Consider the following 21,934-nt stretch of genomic DNA (forward strand, 5'->3'; position numbering starts at 1 on the left):
TAAAATTGGAACTCTAACTAGGGCCTGAAACAGTGAACTTTTTAATTTTTAAAAATTTTATTTATTTTTGGCCATGCCACGTAGCATGTGGGATCTTAGTTGCCCAGCCAACGATCCAAACCGTGACCCCTGCCTTGGGAGCATGGAGTCTTAATCACTGGACCGCCAGGGAAGTCCCCACATTTTTTAAAAAGGGGTTAATTTGATAACATAGAATGTTTTAACTTCTGGTCAAGTATTCATTCTGACACTACTTCCTAGTAAACTCCAATTAGCAGGGAGGAACTCTAATGGCTCCTATGTTCAATCCATTCTCAATACATCCTCAACAGGCAACATGAAATGGAAGGATATTTATGGTAAGAATTTTGGACTTCTATGGATATTTATTCTGACCCAAATACTCCTGAAATCAAACCAGAAACATTAAATGCTTAAACAGAACTGCATCTTGTCAGATTCTTGGGGGCGGGTGGGAAAAAGAAATTACACATTGTCTTTTAGAAAAGGATTGGTTTCTTTAATTAGTAAAGAGAAGAAATAGGCTAAATTCCCAAATCCTATTCCCTTTTACAAACTGACCCATAACATCCTCTTTGGACTCTCCTTCTGTGTCCATTTCACCCACGACACACATTCTCATATATTCACCCATATGAGGAACTAATTTCCTGTTAAGACTACTCATCCAAGACCAGAAGTAATCTGTCAACCTTGTGACTATCCACTGAAGGTTAAGAGATGGAAATTCCCTCTCCCCTATCCACCTAATACCTTTTCCTTCTTCACTCTGCTCCAGGAAAACGGTATTTATCATTCTTGCTCTAAGATGAGGTCAGAAATTTCCATTATCCAATCATCCATCCATTCGTTCATCCATTTATATATACGTAAATATCAATGACAAAATTTTTTTTCCACAGCAATTGCTAGAAGTCTGGAGAAAAGATCACCTGAAGACCCAAACTCCAATACCTTTGAATGTGTGAAAAATATCATACCAACTTTAAAAATAACTCTTTAATCATATTCACATAGGGGAATAAAGGGCAGCACCAGGCTGTCTGGGGAAGGAAGCAAGGTGTTCTCCCTTTGTCCCAATGTCAGCCTGGCATAGTTCTGAGATCACACACACAAGGAGGGCTGGGTTTGGAAGTAGAATAAGGGAGAGGACTGAAGAGACAAAGGCAAGAAGGGAGAGGCAAGGGCTTGCAGTAGTCTCAGTCGGTGGACTCCAACACAGATTCACTCAGCGCAAGGTCCCAGTAGTGCTCAGCCCCATGCTTTTTGAAATGCTCCCGAGCCATGTTCTCTGTAGGGCACTGTTTGAACTTCATCTCCCCAAAGCTCCGGTCTTTGGCTGTACCCTGGGAAAGAGACAAAATTTTTAATAAAAACACTGCAATTTCTAATTTAAATCAGATATAATATTCCTTTATAAAACCTAGTAACATCTGTGTAGCAATGTGCCTACCTGAACATAATTTTGTGGTAAAAACAATTCTAGGGACTTCCCTGGTGGTCCCGTGGGTAAGACTCCATGCTCCCAATGCAGGGGGCCCACGATCAATCCCTGGTCAGGGAACTAGATCCTGCATGCATGCCGCAACTAAGAAGCCCACATGCCGCAACTAAAGATCCCGCATGCCTCAAATAAAAGATCCCGAGTGCCGCAACTAAGACCTGGTGCAGCCTAAATAAATAAATAAATATTAAACAAACAAAACAAAACAAACAGTTCTAACCTCCACCCCCTTGGATATTTGCTGAGTTTTCATGACTTTATATGGGTTTGTTTTTTTGACTGAATGGAGGATGAGGAGTTCTGTGCTCTGGTGTCTGGATGGAAGAGTAAGTCAGGAAGGACTAGGGAGGGTGAGATGGGATGAACTTGCCTCCCACCAGGGCTCCAGATTTGGGCATTTAACGAGAAAGGAGTTAGAGGCTAAAAGGACTCTTTTCATAAGACTTAGTGAGACCGTGTATATAAGCAGGAGGTTTTGGGGCCCAGTGACAAAGAACAATACAGGGGTTTGGGGGAGAGAGGAATGGGAGCCAGGGGGGATAACCTGCAGACAACTACAATAGAAAGATTCAGTACTTAGTGGAACCGCATTCTCACCAAAGGGACTAGCTGCAATGGCAGTCACAAAATGCTACCTCAAGAGGCTTTCAGGGATCAGATTCCAAAAAGGAGGCTAAAGCACAACTTGGCTTATTTCTGAACCTGAGAAATAATTCCTGAGGACTCTCAGAGATAAATAGAACAGAATTTTAAAGAGATGAAGGGGCTGGGGGATATTAAATATGTAGATGGGGACTTATGAGACAGAGAAACAGTTATTATGGTTATTATTACCTACTTAGTATGCATAAATTGGAGGAATCTGGGGTTAGACAGAAGGATACATGAAAAACAGTAGCAATTACCTATAGAGTGGTCTTAAAAAATGAGGGAATCAGAAGGGACTATTTCAGTAACTGCTCTTCTGTGTTGTCAGAATTTATTTTAATGAGCATTCACTACTTTTGTAGTAAAGTACTACTTTTTTTGTTTTCGGGCCATGCCGCATGGCATGTGGGATCTTAGTTCCCAGACCAGGGATCGAACCCACGCCCCCTGCAGGAGAAGTGCGGAGTCTTACCGCTGGACTGCCAGGGAAGTCCCAAAGTACTACTTCTATAATAAAGAACTAGTTACTAAATATGAGCACATTTAAAAAATAGAAGATACACACGCACATGCAACCTAAAAGAATAAAATGAAAACATTAAATCAACACAAAGGTAGAAAATATTTACAATGTATAAAATGTATTTTGGAGTGGGAATAAAAGGATTACTGCAGTACATCAGGATAAGAATATAGTTACTGAGGAAAGAAACTTTTAATGCTTCCTAGAGAAATAGGATGATATTTTACACTTCACAAAGGGTGAATGATTCTTAGTTCACAACTTGGCCTGAACAAGCATATTCATTCATTCATTCATTCTTCAGAATAGTGTGGCTCACTAAGAAAATTTGAGGGATGAAAGAATTGTATAACCATAAAAAAATTCCATTTTAAGAGTGATTTAGTCACATTTTGCAAAGCACCATTACATAATAATCAAATTAGGTTCTCAAAATAAAACTGACGATAGGGAGAGAAAATAACATCCACATTTTATAGACAAAGCAACAGTTTTTGACATTAAGTGTCTTGCCCAGTTACACAGCTAGTAAGTGATACTGCCCAGACTCCCAACTTTATATTAAGTCTAGTACTTCTTTCACTATATCCAAAGAAAAAGTCTACAATTCATTTCCCTCTTTCCAAGTCTCATATCCATGACTGTGAAATAAATAAATCGAGAATTTGTATTCTTGCCACCAGTTTCCATACTTTTCCCCAGATGGCATAAACTATATACCCATCAATTTAACTAAAATATAATCATGAAGGATTTGCTGCCAAATACTTAACAATGAATTCCAAAAAGAAATACAGATTACTTAAGGGATTAGTCATTATTTAGTTTTACCATTATATTGCTCCATTTGCATAATATAAACAATCAGGAATTAGCTAAAGTCCTGCTTCAGTGTTTAACAAAGGATCACCTACCTCCCAGACTAGTACACATTTGTTGGTTTTCTTCACAGCTTCCTCATCAGATTCCTCATCATCTGGAAAAGACAATATAGCTAAATCTTGCTCTAGACTTAGATCAGACACCAAGATTTAGGTTCTAAACAAACAGTATTCAAGCCTACCCAAATTCTTTTAAATATTATCACCTTTTCTCATGTATTGGGATCAAATGTCTTCTGTTACTATTTATTTCCCCCCAATTAGACTGAAATCTCCAAACAGGTAGGGACATTAATTAATTCAACAAACATGTATTGAGGACCAATTATGTGTCAAGAGCTGTGACAGGTACTGGGAATAAGGAGGTAAATAAAAGAACAATAGGGCTTCCCTGGTGGCGCAGTGGTTGAGAGTCCGCCTGCCGATGCAGGGGACATGGGTTCGTGCCCCAGTCCGGGAAGATCCCACATGCCACGGAGCGGCTGGGCCCGTGAGCCATGGCCGCTGGGCCTGCGCATCCAGAGCCTGTGTGCTCCGCAACAGGAGAGGCCACAACAGTGAGAGGCCCACGTACAGCAAAAAAAAAAAAAAAAAAAGAACAATAAAAACTTGTCCTAAGCACTTCAGATGCCAAAATGATAAGAGTCCATTCTCAAGGAGTTTTTAGTCTAATGAAGGAGGACAGATATAATGAATGAAAATATCTTAGGAACACTTGAGAAACAAAATAAAATATAGGTCAATTATAGTAAAAAGTGTACTTTAAGTACAAAAATAGGGAAGAACGAAAAGTATAAAAGGGCCAAAGTTAAGAAAAGTAAGGTTCTCTGCACATGTTAAATGCTAACCCAGGTCTTCAAAGAAGGGAAGAATGAATATTGATGGAAGAAGATGGCCTGGAGGATGTCAAATATATATACAAGATAAACTTGGGCAAAAGAATAAAAGTTGATTTTCTTGAATGAAGCAGAGAGCTTTTTTTGACCTGAAAAATATTTTTTGCTCTCAATCCTTTAAAAAACTTTTTATCAAAAAATTATATAATATAGACAATGCACATATGAATGCGCAGGTTGCTGAAATTTCACAAACTAAATACACTTATGTGGCCAGTATCCAGATTCCGGGCTAATAGGGAAACCAGCTGGTAGAAAGGCCTTAAAGGACAGGCCGGAGAATAACTAATACTCATGCATATGATCATATAATAAATACTGTATGAATGTCTAGCATGCTTAAAGTCCAAATGGGTCTTTCTAAAATTCTTGAACATTATCTGGTATTTGCAAGAGTATCAGAGAGAGGGAACAGATGAATGGACAGAGTACCATCCCACCTCCCACTTAATCCCCTCTAACCCCCATTCACCATCTCCCTTTGTGTTAGATGTCTGTTCATCCCACTTTATCCGATGCAGCATAAGACGCTTAAATTTCTTCTGGGCCTTGGGGCCTAGAAACAGAGGAGAATTTTGCCAGAGTTGTGGAAGACAATGGGGTAGAAAGAACGTTTGAGTGCATTCAATGCTCAGACATTAATGTGGTAGCTGAAGCAATCCCAGGAACCACATCTTAGGTCCTTCTACTCCAATAAACACAGAAACAGAGGCCCAAGATATTAAACCCAGGTATGGCTCTAAAATACTATCTTTTTCTCCTTTCTTCCCACCATGTTAATCACTTCAAGGCCTACGGTTGCCTCAATTTTTTCAGACTCACCCCCTTCCACTACTACCACGTTGACATCCTTGTGCAGTACCACCACCCCTGTCAGGTACAGCTGCCCAGCATTGGCCTCAATCTTGAACTTCTTGGCTGGGTTGCTCAAATTTCGAACTCTGGAGAAGGGAAAGTTTAGTTATGGCTTTCATTTTAGCATCAGCAGCTGCCTGAATGGAATGGCAAATAAAAATGGATCCAAAATAGTTTTCTCTCTAAAAACAAAGGCATTTGGAGTAAGCAAATATACTAATGCTTAAAGGTAGAACTGATGAATCCAGAAGTATTTCTACTGTCTTAAACTTCTTCAAAGTCTAGCACTGTACACTTTACAACAAATAGCAGGTAATCAAAATTTACTCTAATAATGAAGGAGAGATATTTACCATCATCCAAAAATATTTATATGCTAGTTGTTCTTGACAGTATAAAGACCAACAAATTCTTTGCCCTCTAGATGCATTATAAGCAAATATAAAGTAGTCACAATGCTATGCCTGAAAAATTTCTCGAAGAATATATGAAAAACTGTCAGTGGCAATTACCCACAGTGAGTGGTCCTAAGGAATCAGAGAATAAGAAGGGGACTTTTTCAGTAAATGTCCTTCTGTATTGTTAGAATGTTTTTTATCTTAGTAAGCATTCACTACTTTTATAATAATGTGCCGTTTTTATAATAAAGAACTAAACAGGAGCACATCTAAACAGAAGATACACATGTACTTGACATAAAAGAATAAAATGAAAATATTAAATCAACACAAAAGGTAGAAAATATTTACAACATGGAAAGTCCAGGGCTTCCCTAGTGGTGCAGCGGTTAAGAATCCACCTGCCAATAGGGGACACGGGTTCGAGCCCTGGTCTGGGAAGATCCCACATGCCACGGAGCAACTAAGCCCGTGCACCACAATTACTGAGCCTGAGTGCCTAGAGCCTGTGCTCCACAACAAGAGAAGCCACAAGAAGAAGCCTGCGCACTGCAATGAAGAGTAGCCCCCACTCGCCGCAACTAGAGAAAGCCCGCGCGCAGCGACGAAGACCCAATGCAGCCAAAATAAAAACAAATAAATAAATCAAAAATAAATAAATAAATAAATAAATAAAGTCCACTTTGGAGTGGTAATAAAAGGATTACTGCAATACATTAGGATAAGGATATAGTTAACTGAGGAAAAAAACTTTTAATGCTTCCTGAAAAAATAATATTTTATGCTTCATAAAGTATGAATGATCCCTAGTTCACATCTTGGCCTGAATAAGCATATTCGTTCATTCATTCTTCAGAACTAGTATTAGTTCACTAAGACCTCAGAGATGGAAGACTAAGTTTTTAACCCTCACCAATGAAAAAGAACTACTAGCTCTTGATTTACACTAGGGTCGTTAAAAGAAAGTAGAGCTGCTATTAGGTATGCTTTACACCAGTGATTCTGCCTCAATCACCTGGAAAATGTTTTGGTATTTCTAAGGAAAAGGCTGGCCCAGTTTGGACACCTACCTATAAACAGATATGTGTACCCCCTGTGAAATGTCTTCTTTAAGCTTTTTAATTTTCTTGACCTTTCTCTGTTCTGCTGTAAGTTTTCGGGCAGCGTTGGCCTCTTCATGCGCTCTGTCGTGACAGGAAGGACATCCACAAGTGAGAAAGGCATTGAAGATCAGAGGCAGGGCTGAGGGAAAGAGAGAGCAACGGAGAACTCTCCCCTCCCTCCAAATATGGATCCCCCAGAAGAGTCTGGGAAAGGTACTTGCCCTGGGTTTCCACCCAATCCCATGGCACTTACTTCTGTCTTTTTGCCATCTGAGCTCTGACATGGGCTTCTACCTTCGTGGGGTCTTGAACAGCTTCTGTTCCTAATACTCGCATCAAATTTGAAATTCTCACTGCAGTGAAGAGATGATAGAAATCAATCTCCTAAGTCATTACTCCAGCTGGGATAACCTGTCAATCTCTTCTCTACTAATTCATATCATTCACCTATTTCAAATCTCTGCTCAAAACTCACTTCTTCCAAATACTCTTACCGTGAAAGCCCATCCAATTAATTCAGCATTTGAGGGAGGTCACATAATTAATTTAAATAACTGGTATGCATTTATTCACATTGTTTGAACCTTACGAAAGACAAGGAACTTAATTTCTTTAGCATTTTTCACTCTCATCATAGCATTTAGTGAAAGATCCTATACATAACAGTGCTCACTCAAAATATTACTAACTGATAATGGAAACTACAGGAGTGAGTGAGGTTGTTTTTTTTTTTTTTTTTTTGCGGTACGTGGGCCTCTCACTGTTGTGGCCTCTCCCGCTGCGGAGCACAGGCTCCGGACGCGCAGGCTCAGCAGCCATGGCTCACGGGCCCAGCCGCTCCGTGGCATGTGGGATCCTCCCGGACCGGGGCACGAACCCATGTCCCCTGCATCGGCAGGCGGACTCTCAACCACTGTGCCACCGGGGAAGCCCAGGAGTGAGGTTTTTTAAACTGCATTTTCATTTTTCAAACACTTAAGAATTATGTACATAACAACTCTATGCAAATACTCCAACTACTATCTTCATGAATTTCAAGCCTATTATTCTTCTAGGAATATAGGAATGTTTTATGGTCAATATTAGTTTAAAAAAAAAAAAAGCCTTAAATGACCTCTACAATGACTATGTTGACCTGTCTTAATAAGGAAAGGCAATAGAAAATTTAGGAAAGGAAGAACCAATGAATGATTCTGAGAAACAAAAAGCACCCAAATATAGAGAGATGCTAAAGATCCTCTAGAATGACAGAGATAAACTTGTCACCCTTTCTTCCCTGCCTCTAAGATACGTACCTTTGGGTTCTGGAGGAGGCATCAGGCCTAGCCTGACTTTCTCTTGTAGCTCCTTCTGTGCTTCCCTCCTTGTTTGCCTTCGAAGTTTCTTCTGTTCTTTCTTGGTCAGATATACCCCCAGAGTAACTGGTGTGTCATTGTCGACTGTCAGGCAGAGAAATGAATGTACCAAAGCAATAAGCATATTAGAGGGATATAGGTGAATATCAATCACATTAAAAGGAACTTTACAGCAACATGGATTGACCTAGAGATTGTCATAATGAGTGAAATAAGTCAGACAGAGAAAGACAAATATATGATATCGCTTATATGTGGAATCTGAAAAAAGGGTACAAATGAACTTATCTACAAAACAGAAACAGAGTTACGGATGTAGAACACAGACTTATGGTTATCGGGGGTAAGGGGGAAGGGATAAATTGGAAGACTGGGATTGACATATACACACTACTAATATGGACCTACTGTATAGCACAGGGAACTCTACTCAATACTCTGTAATGGCCTATATGGGAAAAGAATCTAAAAAATAGTGGATATCTGTATATGTGTAGCTGATTAACTTTGCTGTACGCCTGAAACTAACACAACATTGTAAATCAACTATACTCCAATTAAGATTAAAAAAAAAAAGAAAAAGAAAGGACCTCTAGTTTGCTTTTAGTTAATTTTAGGTCGTGATAATGGTATTATGGTTATGTCTTTAAAAAGCATTCTTTTTTTCTTTTTTTTAAAATTTATTTTTGGCTCCCTTGGGTCTTCATTGCTGCGCGCAGGCTTTCTTTAGTTGCGGCGAGTGGGGGCTACTCTTTGTTGCAGTGTGAGGGCTTCTCATTGCGGTGGCTTCTCTTGTTGCGGAGCACGGGCTCTAGGCATGTGGGCTTCAGTAGTTGTGACTCACAGGCTCTAGAGCGCAGGCTCAGTAGCTGTGGCGCACAGGCTCTAGAGCGCAGGCTCAGTAGCTGTGGCGCACGGGCTTAGTTGCTCTGCGGCATGTGGGATCTTCCCGGACAAGGGCTCGAACCCGTGTCCCCTGCATTGACAGGCGGATTCTTAACCACTGCCCCACCAGGGAAGCCCCTAAAAAGCATTCTTATCTTTCATGAGTAATGTTCTAACTTGTTATTCTTTAAGCAGTTGAACCCTTCTATAAACTGAAATGTGGCAAATATAGAAAACAAAATTAGAGCTGCTCCGGCTGCTCTGTGTGAGGATTTGGGGTAGGTGGCGGGTATCCAGAATCCCATTTGGATCCTACTTATTGAACCTCAACGTGCCTATGTAATACAATTTGAAAACCACTGGCCAACATTATGAAATTTATAATTTAAGAGTCATAGAGATTAGGAAAAATCTTCTGAGCTCCCAAAGCAGATTTACTCAATTTGTTAAAGCAAACAAAATCCCCCACTTTCTTCTAATGATTCACACTGATGACAGCTAAGTACATTCTGATTAAGTATAATTCAATGATTATTATCCTTTTATTATCACAGGGTCTCAACCTATTTTTCTGAACTTATTAGAGATACTGGCAAGCAAATTTACTGAGTAAAAACTAACCTCCTCTATTCATCTCAAATTTGATGAAAATGTTAAAATCTTCTGTGATTACTTAAGAAGGAATATCAGTTAGTGTTATCTCTACATATGAGAAAATACTGTATTATAAGTGATTTACCCAAGGGATTCAGCTAGTTCACAGCCACAACTAAAACCCATCTCTTCTGACTGAGCCAACAGACTTTCACTACAAAAATGATAAAGAGAAAGGCTGAAGAAAAAGAAGATTGAAGAAGGCCAGGAGTTTAGTGGTGGTGTACTAGACTAGAGTTGGAAGTCAACACTATGGCAAAAGCCCAATTTGTAATATACATCAGTGAGGCCATCTATAGATTAGACCTCAATGCTCTGCAGCTGCACTGTCCAATACTGTAGCCACTAGCTACATGTACTATTTAAATTTAAATTGAATAAAATTAAAAATTCAGTCCCTCAGCTGTATTAATGCAACTTGGTTTTCAAGTTCTCAATAGTCATGTGTGCAAAGCAGCTATAGTATAGACAGCCCAGACAGAGCACATGCCCATTATCGCATAAATTTCTATTGGCTAATACTCCTCTAGAGCTTTGATTGAGTAATCTCTACATTACCTGGAGGGTTGAGCTGGGCTGGATGTTCAACAAGATTTGTGATTCCAAAATAATCTTCTCTCTTGGGATTTTCCTCTGTACTAAAATTGGAGGAAGAAGGGAAAACAGGATATGTGGGTAGAGATGATTCCAAGAGAGAGGGAATCTCAGAAACACAATGAAAAAATCCACTCCCCATAATGCATTCTAGAACTTTTTACAGTATTTGCATGTCTATAATATGTAATATATTACATATAATTTTCAAGATAAGAAAACGGTCCCACTAAGGTTGGATGCACTCTCTATATCAGTCATTGTCAACCTTTTTTTCCTACCCTAACACCCCTGATGGACACCGTATTTTCTCATTAGTAACAATAATTCGCTGGGACAGCAGTTGACAAAGGAAGCATAAGGGAAGGCTGAGACAGTCTCCTAAAGCCATGTATCAGAATAATGGAGCAGATATGATTGAAGCTTGCCAAATGTTTCTTATACGCTTTATTTATCATTCTCTCCCCCATCAACTAAGAATTCTTGCTCTATTCTAGGACTGGTTCTTTAAGAAATGTAAACACCTACTATAAGTAGCAAAAGAAGGTAATTAAGAAAACAAATATGGTAAAAACAAATAACCATGTATAACAAAGCAAGTAGAAATTTTACAGATTATTTGTATAGATTATTTAGACTATATGTGCCCAATCCTCCTACATTAACCCAAAAAACTAAAACAACTCACACAGCATATCCTTTACAAATATATGAGCTTGTATATGGTTATCTATCTTCCTTGGATTTAAAATTTTTACTTAATGCACAAGTACCATCTTTCCCATTAAAACTCTAGGCTTATTAAAAGCTATTAACCAACAAACTCACAGGTCAAAGCCATTGGGGATGATATAAGAGTCCCACCACTCAATTTCAGGGATATCACCTTCCTTCAACTCCTTCTTAGGAGCAATGAGGGCCAGCCTAGTTGAAGTATGAATGCCTGTTTTTCGAGCTGCCTGTGAGATCTCTGCCTGCAGCTTCTCCAGTTGAGCCTAAAGACAAGACAAGAAGATAAACTGAGGTCAAAGAAACAGGGAAGTAGTAGAATCCCAAACTTTAAAACACTCCCTTGTTGAACTCTTTACATCTAATGCAACAAATTCATACTTTCTGAAAGCTTAGAAAAAGGAGCTGTTCTGCTTTACTTTATCCTTTACTTGGTTGATTTACATACATTTCACTCTCATCACTAGCCCTTTACCCCACAGTGCCTGCCTGAAGCAAATATGCAGAAATGGAATTTTATGGAAAACCTCATTCTGAGAGGATGAAAACAAGAAGGTAAAAGTCATCAAATATACAGTCAATCAAACTACCCAAGTGTGTGGACTGTCTGCAGTAAATTTTAACACCAGGCTAGCTTTCATTAGTTGCCCTAAGGGTTCTCAACGGTTTCCCTCCACTGACTGTTGTATGTGGAGAATTTTCAAATTCAATTTTATTTCTACCTAAGTAGAATGTAAGTAATGGAGAAGACAAATCAGCTAAAAATCAAGTATTCCAGAAAAAAATATAGTATTTTAAAAATCACTCATTGCTTTACTACTTGTTTATCTAATTGCCAAAAACATAGAGAACTGAGTTGACGGTTATTTCAGGACTATATTCAATTTCCTTTGTCACCTTTCTAACTTCTTCAAAATTCTAGATTATATTCTAAGCCAGATACCTTTGTCCGTAATCGCTGGGCAATCTTTTCAAATTTGCCCTTGTCGTGGAATTTAAAAGTGCGTCTCTGGCGCTGGGAAGGGGCAATTGAGACTCGGGGGTCAAAAAAGGTATTAGACTCCATGTCTTCTGATGGCTTTTCTTTTAGCTGTTGTTTGAATTGTTCCCTCTTCACAGCCCGAATATTGGCCTTCAGAGTAGGCATACGGTGTGTCAGCTCAATTTCCTTGCCGGTTGCATCTACAGTTCGACCTTGTTCATCAAGAATCAGTGGTGTAGGTTTAGTTTGATCTTTTAACTCCACCTTCCTGAAAAATAGCCCACAATGGAATAAATCCCATTTGGAACAATAAGTCAAGCAAAAAAAAAACCAAGCAGAAAATAAAAAACAGGACTTCCCTGGTGGCGCAGTGATTAAGAATCCACCTGCCAATGCAGGGGACATGGGTTCAATCCCTGGTCCAGGAAGATCCCACATGCTGCGGAGCAACTAAGCCCATGCACCACGACTACTGAGCCTGCGCTCTAGAGTCTGTGAGGCCCAACTGCTGAGCCCGCGTGCCTATGCTCAACAAGAAAAGCCACCGCAATGAGAAGCCCGCACAGCGCAATGAAGAGTAGCCCCCGCACAGCAACGAAGACCCAACGCAGCCCAAAATAAATAAAATTAAAAAAAAAAAAAAAAAGAAAGGAAAAATCAAAACCCAACAAAGACAACTAGGTTACAAAATTCTAAGGAACATAAACCCATCAGTGAATAATAACATCTTGATTGAAACTATCAAACTGGACAGTTGAGTATACAGTACAATCAGATGAAATGAACTTATAAATTACAATGGTAAGAAGTTGGAATCATATCTTCCTTTACTCCTTAATTCTTGAGTCAGACAGGGGATGGCAAACCAATTAAGGTGCTAAAAATGAAGTCTATCACCTTTACCCAGTTGTAGAGAACTCTCAGATCTGGTCTCACTCAATGTGGTTTAATGGATATAGTTCTGACTTAGGATCCAGGAAACCTGGCTCTATTCCTAGCTCCAATATTAGAGGAATAATCTTAACTTCAGTTCTACCAATTGTAAAAAGAAGATAATTAAACTCTGCAACAAGGTAACCAAGAGAATAAATTCAATTGGTATTTATTGAGTATACGTAAGAAATATGAAACTAAGAAATTATTTAAGTTCCTTGCAAGAAGAGCATCAATAACATTCAAAGGTATTTATTGCTTCTCAAGCTTCAGAAATGAGTTCCATGAAACAGATACTCACGGGGGAGCAATGCCCATAGCATGGAGATTGGCCAGGCCCACCATGTTGGCATTGCCGATGAGCCCTGGTTTCAGTGCCAGCTGGGCTTGGATGCGGGCTTGTAGTTCAGCTGCTTTCCTTGCCTTCTCAATGGCATCATTCATGAAAGTGGCGGCCTGGGAGGGCTGAATAGTGTTGCCAATTGGAAGTCGCTCTGGTTGGGAGGAAGAAGGAGTCTTTGGCTGTGAGACAGAGAAAAAGAAATCAGAATCAGAAAAATTAGACAGGCAGGCAGATCTCCCCCCGCCCCCCCACCACAGAGTGGTAGACTGTGGTAAATTGGGGGTGGAACATGCAGTCATCTTCTGGACTCTCATTTGAGTGGGTGGCAAGAAATTCTGTGCTCAAGATTCTTATTTTCAGAGAAATCTGGTTACAATACCTGAGGCGTAGGGGGGCTAATGAAACTTAGTTGTTTTTTCCTTTCCTCGATTTGCCGTGTTGCTGCCTCCATCATCTGTTTGATCTGCTCTCAGTGGGGGAAAAAGTTGAGAAACTGTTAACATCTCTTTTTTATTTCTCTCATACAGGTTCCTAAACTCAAAGGGCTTTCAGGTTTAGAGAACAAAAAATTTTTGAATGACCCCATCATATCCTGCTTGTACCATAGACTAGAAAATGTAATAAAGATAAGCCTACACAGCTGAGCACTGGAATTTTTCAACCTATCTTCCCAAGGCAGGATTGGCATGTTAAATATTGATAGTAACATACCTTGCTAATTAAGACTCTGGAGTCAGGGAAACCTGAGTTTGAATCTTAACTCTACCATTTAATGCTTGTGTGACCTTGAACATGGTATTTAATTTCTAAACCTCCAAGTGTCTAAAAGGGGTAAAAATGGTACCTACCTTACAGGGCAACTGTGAACATTTAGAAAATGCGTGCAAAACTGAAAGAACCCATAAACATTATTACACTTAAAAAAAAAAAATCACACCATTGGTCCCTGAGTTCCTAGTTTGGGTAACGGGAGCCAACAATGTAAAGACTTACTTCCTCTGCCCTAAAGAAGTTCAGAATAATAAGTTTTGAGGACATGATCAAATAACTCTTCTTGAATTTTCCAAAAGAGTCCTGTGTCAAGGTGCTTCAAGATATTTTTAAAAATTTATTTTAAACATTTTTTTGAATAGGTGGTATATTTACATAGTTTAAAATGCAAAAAAGTACAAAAGGGCATACTGTGAATTCTTCCACCCCATTTTCTATAAAAAAAATCACCATCAGTTTCTTTCCTTTCAGAAATATCATACATAATATGCAAATCCATCCATCCACCCACCCATCCATATATATGTATATATTCTATTTCTCCTGTAACAAGTTTTAAGTGGTACAAGAAATATTTACTACTTATGTGGTATTAAATTTTTTTAACAGTGCCCATTTTAAACACACAGATAATTCCTATTAAAAACATACAAAGTGAACTCAAAATTATTTAAGTGGATTATATCTTTTCTGTGTTATAGTATTTGGAAATTCTTCTCTGCCATCATGTTGAATTCTAATCATTTCAATAATTTTCGTACTGACACAGTGAGGTATATATTTGGGCAAAGGATGTATGTAACACACCTTCGTTGCCACATAATAGGTGCTCAGTAAATGCTATTTCAATAGCCTTCAACTGGAGTACTCCTGGTTAAACCAAGAAATGATGAAACATAAAGCAGGACATAAAATTTTCCCAATGCTAACAATTAATTCAAATTAAGGCCACGATAAGTCTGGACCCATCCACCTCTTACTTCTTCAACTCTCAAAACCACCACTCCCAGTTCTTAATTACTAACCTGGAGCTTAGTCAGCATGCCAGGACTCTCTGAGGGAGGCCCAGGGATTACTTCTGGCTCCTCTTCCACCTCCTCAAAACGGGGTATCCGTCGCTTTTTTACTCCTGATGATTCCTTGGAGATCTCAGAGTCATCACCAAACACTTCCTAAGGGAACCCAAGATGAAAGAAGAGTTGTATCCCTGCCCATGGGAGAAGGGAAGAATAATCCTAGTCCTTATCAGCATTTTGTGGCTTTTCCCAGAGTCTTCTAGACCCTCCACCAAATGGACCATCTCACCCATCTCAACTTCATTATTCTCCTACTCCAGTCAAACAAATTTCATCCCATGTTCTTATAAATGTTCCCATCCCAAGGTCTTTGCAAATCTTACTGCCCACATTTGTAATGATCTCCCTCAACTTTTCCCCCAGTCCAAATCCTGCCTAAAACTCACCTCCTCCAGGAACTTTTTCTCATTAATAATCTCATCCCACTCTGATCAAACTGTTGTTTCACATCCTTTTAGCGCTTAAGAGCTTGGTTCATACTAAGTAAAATTACACTGCTGATATTCTGTTTGCCAAGTGTTAAGTCTTTCAATGTTAGTACGTACTTTCTCCCAACTAGTGTCTAAGCTCTTCCAGGACAGGGGCTTTCTCTCTTTTTCAGTATTCCCCAATAACATTTTGTTCTCATCAAACAATGGGAACTCAAATATGTTGACTAATTTGCAAGGTGAACTTAACAGGACCAAGAGTGGCCAACTGGAAGGGACAATGGGAAAAAGCAAATGTACACACCGGTGGTAGGCTTTGGGTGACATCCCCTCTTCACTAGGAGGGCTCGTGTTTTGCAAGGACATATCCTCGGCCAGGGGCGAGCGCTTCCTGGAACTCCTACAGTTCAAGAAAAAGGACTCTCCCATAATATATTGTGTGGGGTGGGGACTGAATGGAGCAAAATGGGACCCGAATCCCAAGGCTATCTAGATACCTCCTTCAAGAAACCATTTTTATTAATCCCACCCAATGTAGTCACTTTATTCACAGCAGACCCTCAGCACTTATACAGTAGCACGCCCTATCAAAACATAATCTTCACTCTACAGATCTGTGTATACTATGGATCAAGCATTCCCCCTTAAATGTAACAAAATTCAACTAAAGTCTGAAACTCTATAGTCAACCCTAAAATTTACATGAAACTGCTACTCAGATTTTATAATTTGTGACTGTATTTTGTTGTGCCCTCCCATCCCCCAATCCTTAAACTGCAAATTCCTTTAAGGCAAGGACTATCTTTCATTCCTCTGATAACCCTACAAAACCCTAAACACAAAAAGCACACAAATCTCTATTTCTCTTGGTTCCACAGCCTGGCCAGGGACCAGGCAGACACTGCTTATTCACTCCTGTGCCTCAGAAAAAACAAAAGGATAGCCAGGATATCAAAAGCACTTTGGAAGGTTTTTGATGGGAGTCGCAGAAAAGATTTTTTTTTTAAGAGACAGACAGAGAAAAGAGATAGATCAGCTACTTGACACTGCTAATATTGAAAGAGGCCATGACCAATCAGCAACTATAGGATAAAAAGTGAAGGAGGGGGCCTCCCTGGTGGCGCAGTGGTTGAGAGTCCGCCTGCCGATGCAGGGGATGCGGGTTCGTGCCCCGGTCTGGGAGGATCCCATATGCCGCGGAGCGGCTGGGCCCGTGAGCCATGGCCACTGGGCCTGCGCATCCGGAGCCTGTGCTCCGCAACGGGAGAGGCCACAACAGTGAGAGGCCCGCATACCACAAAAAAAAAGAAAAAAAAAAAAAAAAAAAAAAAGTGAAGGAGGTAAGGGAGGTAATGATGGTCCCTTTAAGTATTCCACTCATGGGGCCAGATGACTGGCAATATGCTATGTGGAAAACAGTAGGCTCTCAAGACACACAGTAAAAAGTCAATTGCTGTTAGGTGTCCCATCTACAAGCCCATTGCAGAGTAATATCTCTAAAAGACCAACAATGAGGTCTATGGCTCAGGTAGCAGTGAAGTCACATTCTGAAGCAATCTACTAGGCCTCAAGTAAATCAAAGCATAAAATCTTAGAGCGAGGGCTTCCCTGGTGGCGCAGTGGTTGAGAGTCCGCCTGCCGATGCAGGGGACACGGGTTCGTGCCCCTATCCCGGAAGATCCCACATGCCGCGCAGCGGCTGGGCCCGCGAGCCATGGCCGTGGAGCCTGTGTGTCCGGAGCCTGTGCTCCGCAACGGGAGAGGCCACAGCAGTGAGAGGCCCGCGTACAGCAAAAAAAAAAAAAAAAAAAAAAAAAAAAAATCTTAGAGCAATCAATTTATTAAAAAAAAAAAGAAAGAGAGAGACTTAGGGAAACATGAGAACCAAAACTCCTAACTGTATATGAAAAAGGACAAAGCTACCTACTGTTTCCTCGGAACGTTTCAACCCATGAACTTAGGTAGTTCATCACCATAGGATGGTGATAATACACGTTCACCCCCTCTACTTCAATGTCTAAGTACCTCTCTTAAATATTAGGTATTCTAATAGTGGATATTAAAGTGTGAGCCAGGTAAGCTCAGCAACTTTGTTACCATTCAAAATACTCCAAGCTCATCAGATAGTTAACTGTAACCTACCTTTAGCTCTCGTTTTCTGCTCCTGTCACTGCTGGACTTGGAATGCCTAGAGCTTCGGCCTTCCTCCACAGCCTCAAACAGCTTGTCCACAAATCGGAGAGTAGAATCATCAAGAAAAGGTTTCAGATGGTCTGGCAAGAAAAAAAGAGGTGGTAAGGCTGAAAAGGTAAAAGTACTTAGTCCAATACTAGGCATACAACAGATGCCAACACTGGAATTTTATCACTAAGAGGGAGGGAAATGCTTTCTTAAGTTCTTTCTAGGATTCTCATACATTCTCTTACATTAAATGACCTTGCCCCACGAGATAAAAATAGTTATAATTTTTTGACGTAGGAAGTAGCATAGCCAGAGTAACCTGTTTAGGTTGAGCATCAAAGTTTAAGACGAATAACCACTCTAACTTTTCCCAAACAGCAGTTGGAGGAGACTACCTTAACAAAATCTGCCTCCCTCAACTTTTTTCATGTATTTCATAGAGACTTCTATATGTTTAGATGTCGATCTGAATCTGAATATACCCATCTGACTTTAGTATATTTCCTAAGTAAATATAATTTAGGTAACTCAGTGCAGTGGTCAAAGGAAATCAGTCTGAGATTCAAAATATGTCACAAATAGTATAAAAAATAAAAAATAAGAGAAAAAGCAATATTAATTATTTAGGCTATTTCCATTATAATGCAAGAGAAAATAAACTGTGGCCTGACCTTATTTTAGACACTTCCAACAGAGAGAATTTTGGGGAAGTTTGAAGCAGTATTTGGGGTCATCCTACATGTTAAGCCAGAAGTTTCAGAAAGGTACATACCAGCTGCCTTCTTCTTGTCCATGCCCTTCCCCACACAGTTCAGTGCTGCTGTGACCACTGTGGGCTCTGAGAACCCCAGCACCCTCTTCACTGTCTTCTCTATCCATGGTTTCAGCTCATCCAGCTCCCTCTTAGACAGTGCCATTCTTCAGGAAAAGGATAGCTCAAAATAGGATTCAATACTGCACCTAAAAAGAAACCAGTAAAGAGTTAAGTAGAGGACAGGAGAAGACTAAAATGACCTCAGGCAACAGTTAGTACATCAGGAATGCCTTCCCCACCTCTATGCTCAATCCTAGGCAAGTTCCTCTACTTCATCTCAAGCCAAAAACTTTCCCTACAACTCATACTTCAAAACAGAAAGAACTACATTGTTTGATTTTTAACCCTAACTCAGTAAGTATCAGTGGATCAGTGAAACCTGTGGAATAAACAAACAAACCTTGGGAATAACCTAGGCTGAGAAATGAGTCCTAGCTTTTTTTTTTTTTTTTTAAAGAGTTTTAATCAAGATGCTTTTTTTTTTTTTGGCGGTACGCGGGCCTCTCACTGTTCTGGCCTCTCCCGTTGCGGAGCACAGGCTCCGGACGCGCAGGCTCAGCGGCCATGGCTCACGGGCCCAGCCGCTCCGCGGCATGTGAGATCTTCCCGGACCGGGGCACGAACCCGTGTCCCCTGCATCGGCAGGCGGACTCTCAACCACTGCGCCACCAGGGAAGCCCCAGGCCTTCTTTTAAAATAAGAGAGGGCTTATCCAGGTCAGTCATCCTATATTAAAACTCATAATCCTTAAGACTGTTCTATCACACTTCTCTGTACTCATATTCATCCTAGTGGGAATTCTGTACCTAGATACTTTTCTCTCATGTTCTACAGGGTCTCTGTCATAACTAATCCCTCAGTTCAGAAAAGATTACCCTCGTTTTGGATGTACTCTCTCTCTTTCCACCTTTATTCTAATTTTTAGCTTAATAGAGAAAACATCATCATAAAAGACTCTCTACAACAATCTTTAATTTGTTGTTTAATGTAAGTTAGTACAGTTCTTAAATTTTATTCATGTTTACGTTTTTATCTCCTACTTAAATCTCAAAACTCTTCATGAGCATAAAGAAAATTTTTATTTCCCTGATTTTCTCCATATTGCCTAAAAGTCAGTAAGCTAGACTGACCTCAATCAAGCTAACCTCCTCCCAGCAGCGCTACATATCAGGGTCCAATCTGGGATTCAATCTTTTAAGATGTTTTAAGACATCTTTTCTCCTATAAGGTACAGTCTGATTACCTTCTACATTTTGGGCAGGTTTATCCTCTATAAGAACTGTTGCTAAATAGTGTATTTAGTTTTGGTATAACCATATGAAGCTAGTAGATTAAAGTCATGAAACTAGGAGTGAAAGATTTTGTGCCTCAGTGACATGTTATATGAATACAGTGGCTCTATTTACCCATCATGAGATAGCAGTAGAGCCTATCAATCTCTACATGTGCATTGCTCAAAAGTATATTCAGACACCACAGAGAATGAAGAGCTCACACCGAGCTCTACCATTTACCAGCCTTCTGACAAGTAATTCCTCTCAGACTGGGTTCACTCATCTTACAAAATGAGGACGACTGCCATTCCTATATGGCACTTAATTCATTCAATAACTATTTATTGCATAACTAATTCTATCAGATGAAATGTGTGCCCAAGCACCATATGAACAAATGTACTCAACTTCAACCCATTCCTCCATAAGATAACGTGCAAACTAAACAGCCAGTGGCCAAAATTAAAGTTCCAAACGGTAACTAGCTTTGTCACTAATCAAATATTCAACAATAACTGCGTGGGGCGGGGTTGGGGTGGGGTGTGGGTATGGTGTGGAAGGAGAGGAAGGCAGAATGATCTCTGAATGAGCTGGTAGCAGGTTCTAATCTTCTGAAGCATTTCCTTACTCTGTGCTCTCCTTTGCTACAAGTCCAATTTCCTCCCTGAAACCCCCATTCTTCTCTTTTTGCTCTTTCCGTCTCTCTGACCCGCCTCCAACCCAGCCTCGTTTTACCCCAACTCCTCATCTCAGAGGTAGTCTCCTCAGCTCGTCCCTTTCCCGCCCCCGCCCTTTTCCTCTCAACAATCTCATTCCAACCCGTTCTCCCACAGAACCTTGTTCTTTTCTCAGCTTCCTTTCCACTGAACCTTCCCGCCTCTGTCCTCCCCTTGGATTGAACCCTAGCCCCAGTCACTAGGACGCGAGGATACCCTCTCTGGGCCCGGGGCCACTACTCACCTCACTAACTTCAGCCCCTGAGACGGAGCCCGAACGTTACACCGGAACCGGAAACCTTCTGACCGCCCTATGGCCTGCCGCCGCTACTGCCACTGCCTCCGCCACGCCGCGGTCCCACAGCACGTGACGATGGAGGGCGGGGCCGCCAATTCGCGCAGCCGTAGTGGGTACTTTCCCGGCGGCGGAGCGCCTGCGTGGCGGCGCCCTGAAGTTTTCCGCTTGCGCGTTCCTTTCCTCCTTCGGTTTCCCCAGGTAAATCTGTTAACTAGGTTATTGCAAAGTTAATGTTCCCTGAAGCATAAATTGGGCTGCTTGTAGTATTCCTAGTGTGGAGAATAAGTGCGCTAAGGTCATGCTAGAACTAAAAACGGGGCTTCTGCGTTTGGGCTAAACCTGGACTTTGTGGTAGAAAGTAAACCCTGCGAGAGTCGTGATCACTAGCATTAGCCTCCCCCCGCCCCCTCCTTAGCCTTTTCCCCTAACTTCGCAGTGGTGCCAGAGATCACCCAGAAAGAAAACGAGTATAGGAGTACTCTGAAGGTAGTAGCCCATCCCTCCCCTTTACTGTTTTTTTCTTCCATTCATTCACGCAACAAATAATTATCGACTGTCTATTACTGTGTGTCAGGCATCAACTGAGATTCAGTATTAATGATTAAGCAAGAGCACGAGTTTTAAAGCCAGTGTCTGTATTTGTATTCCAGCTCTCCCACTTTAGCTGCGACATCAGGCAAGTTACTTAAGCCCTCTCTTTCCTCACTTGTAAAAAAAAAATCCACCTCATAGGATTGCTGTGAAGACCACAAGAGTGACAGTGCTTCTCACAGAGTTCAGTAAAGCTACTTGACATATAATATATCCAGTTGGCTACATAAATATATAGTAGACGTCCTAAACTTACATGATGAAAACTAAGCTCCTGATTCTAACCACCACCATCCCCCAAAAACCAGCTCCCAACACAGTCTTCCTCATCTCAGTGAATGGCAACCATATTCTTACAGTTGATGACAAATTGAAATTATAATGGAGTAACCACAGTACAGGTATACAAAAATGGAGCTGGGAGGCCATTGAGGATCTGGTCTCAGACACAATTCTGCCCCACTGAGAACTTGAACTTTCT

General features: G+C 40.6%; 1 protein-coding gene across 1 annotated transcript; it reads right to left on the reverse strand.

Moving 5' to 3' along the window:
- Positions 1-1,005: 1,005 nt before the first annotated feature.
- PRPF3 (pre-mRNA processing factor 3) lies at positions 1,006-20,876 on the reverse strand. Its single transcript, XM_081226297.1, has 16 exons — positions 20,809-20,876; positions 18,533-18,720; positions 17,722-17,852; positions 15,101-15,247; positions 13,684-13,767; positions 13,263-13,483; positions 11,990-12,296; positions 11,146-11,312; positions 10,282-10,361; positions 8,125-8,268; positions 7,083-7,182; positions 6,797-6,910; positions 5,296-5,414; positions 4,946-5,029; positions 3,611-3,672; positions 1,006-1,367 (listed from the first exon to the last, which is right to left on the reverse strand). The coding sequence occupies exons 2-16, from the start codon at positions 18,675-18,677 to the stop codon at positions 1,221-1,223; spliced, it is 2,052 nt and encodes a 683-aa protein (XP_081082423.1). The 5' UTR covers positions 18,678-18,720; positions 20,809-20,876; the 3' UTR covers positions 1,006-1,220.
- Positions 20,877-21,934: the final 1,058 nt, after the last annotated feature.

The sequence above is a fragment of the Mesoplodon bidens genome (assembly GCF_964165515.1).
Source record: "Mesoplodon bidens genome assembly, chromosome: 2".
NCBI classification, from domain to species: domain Eukaryota; kingdom Metazoa; phylum Chordata; class Mammalia; order Artiodactyla; family Ziphiidae; genus Mesoplodon; species Mesoplodon bidens.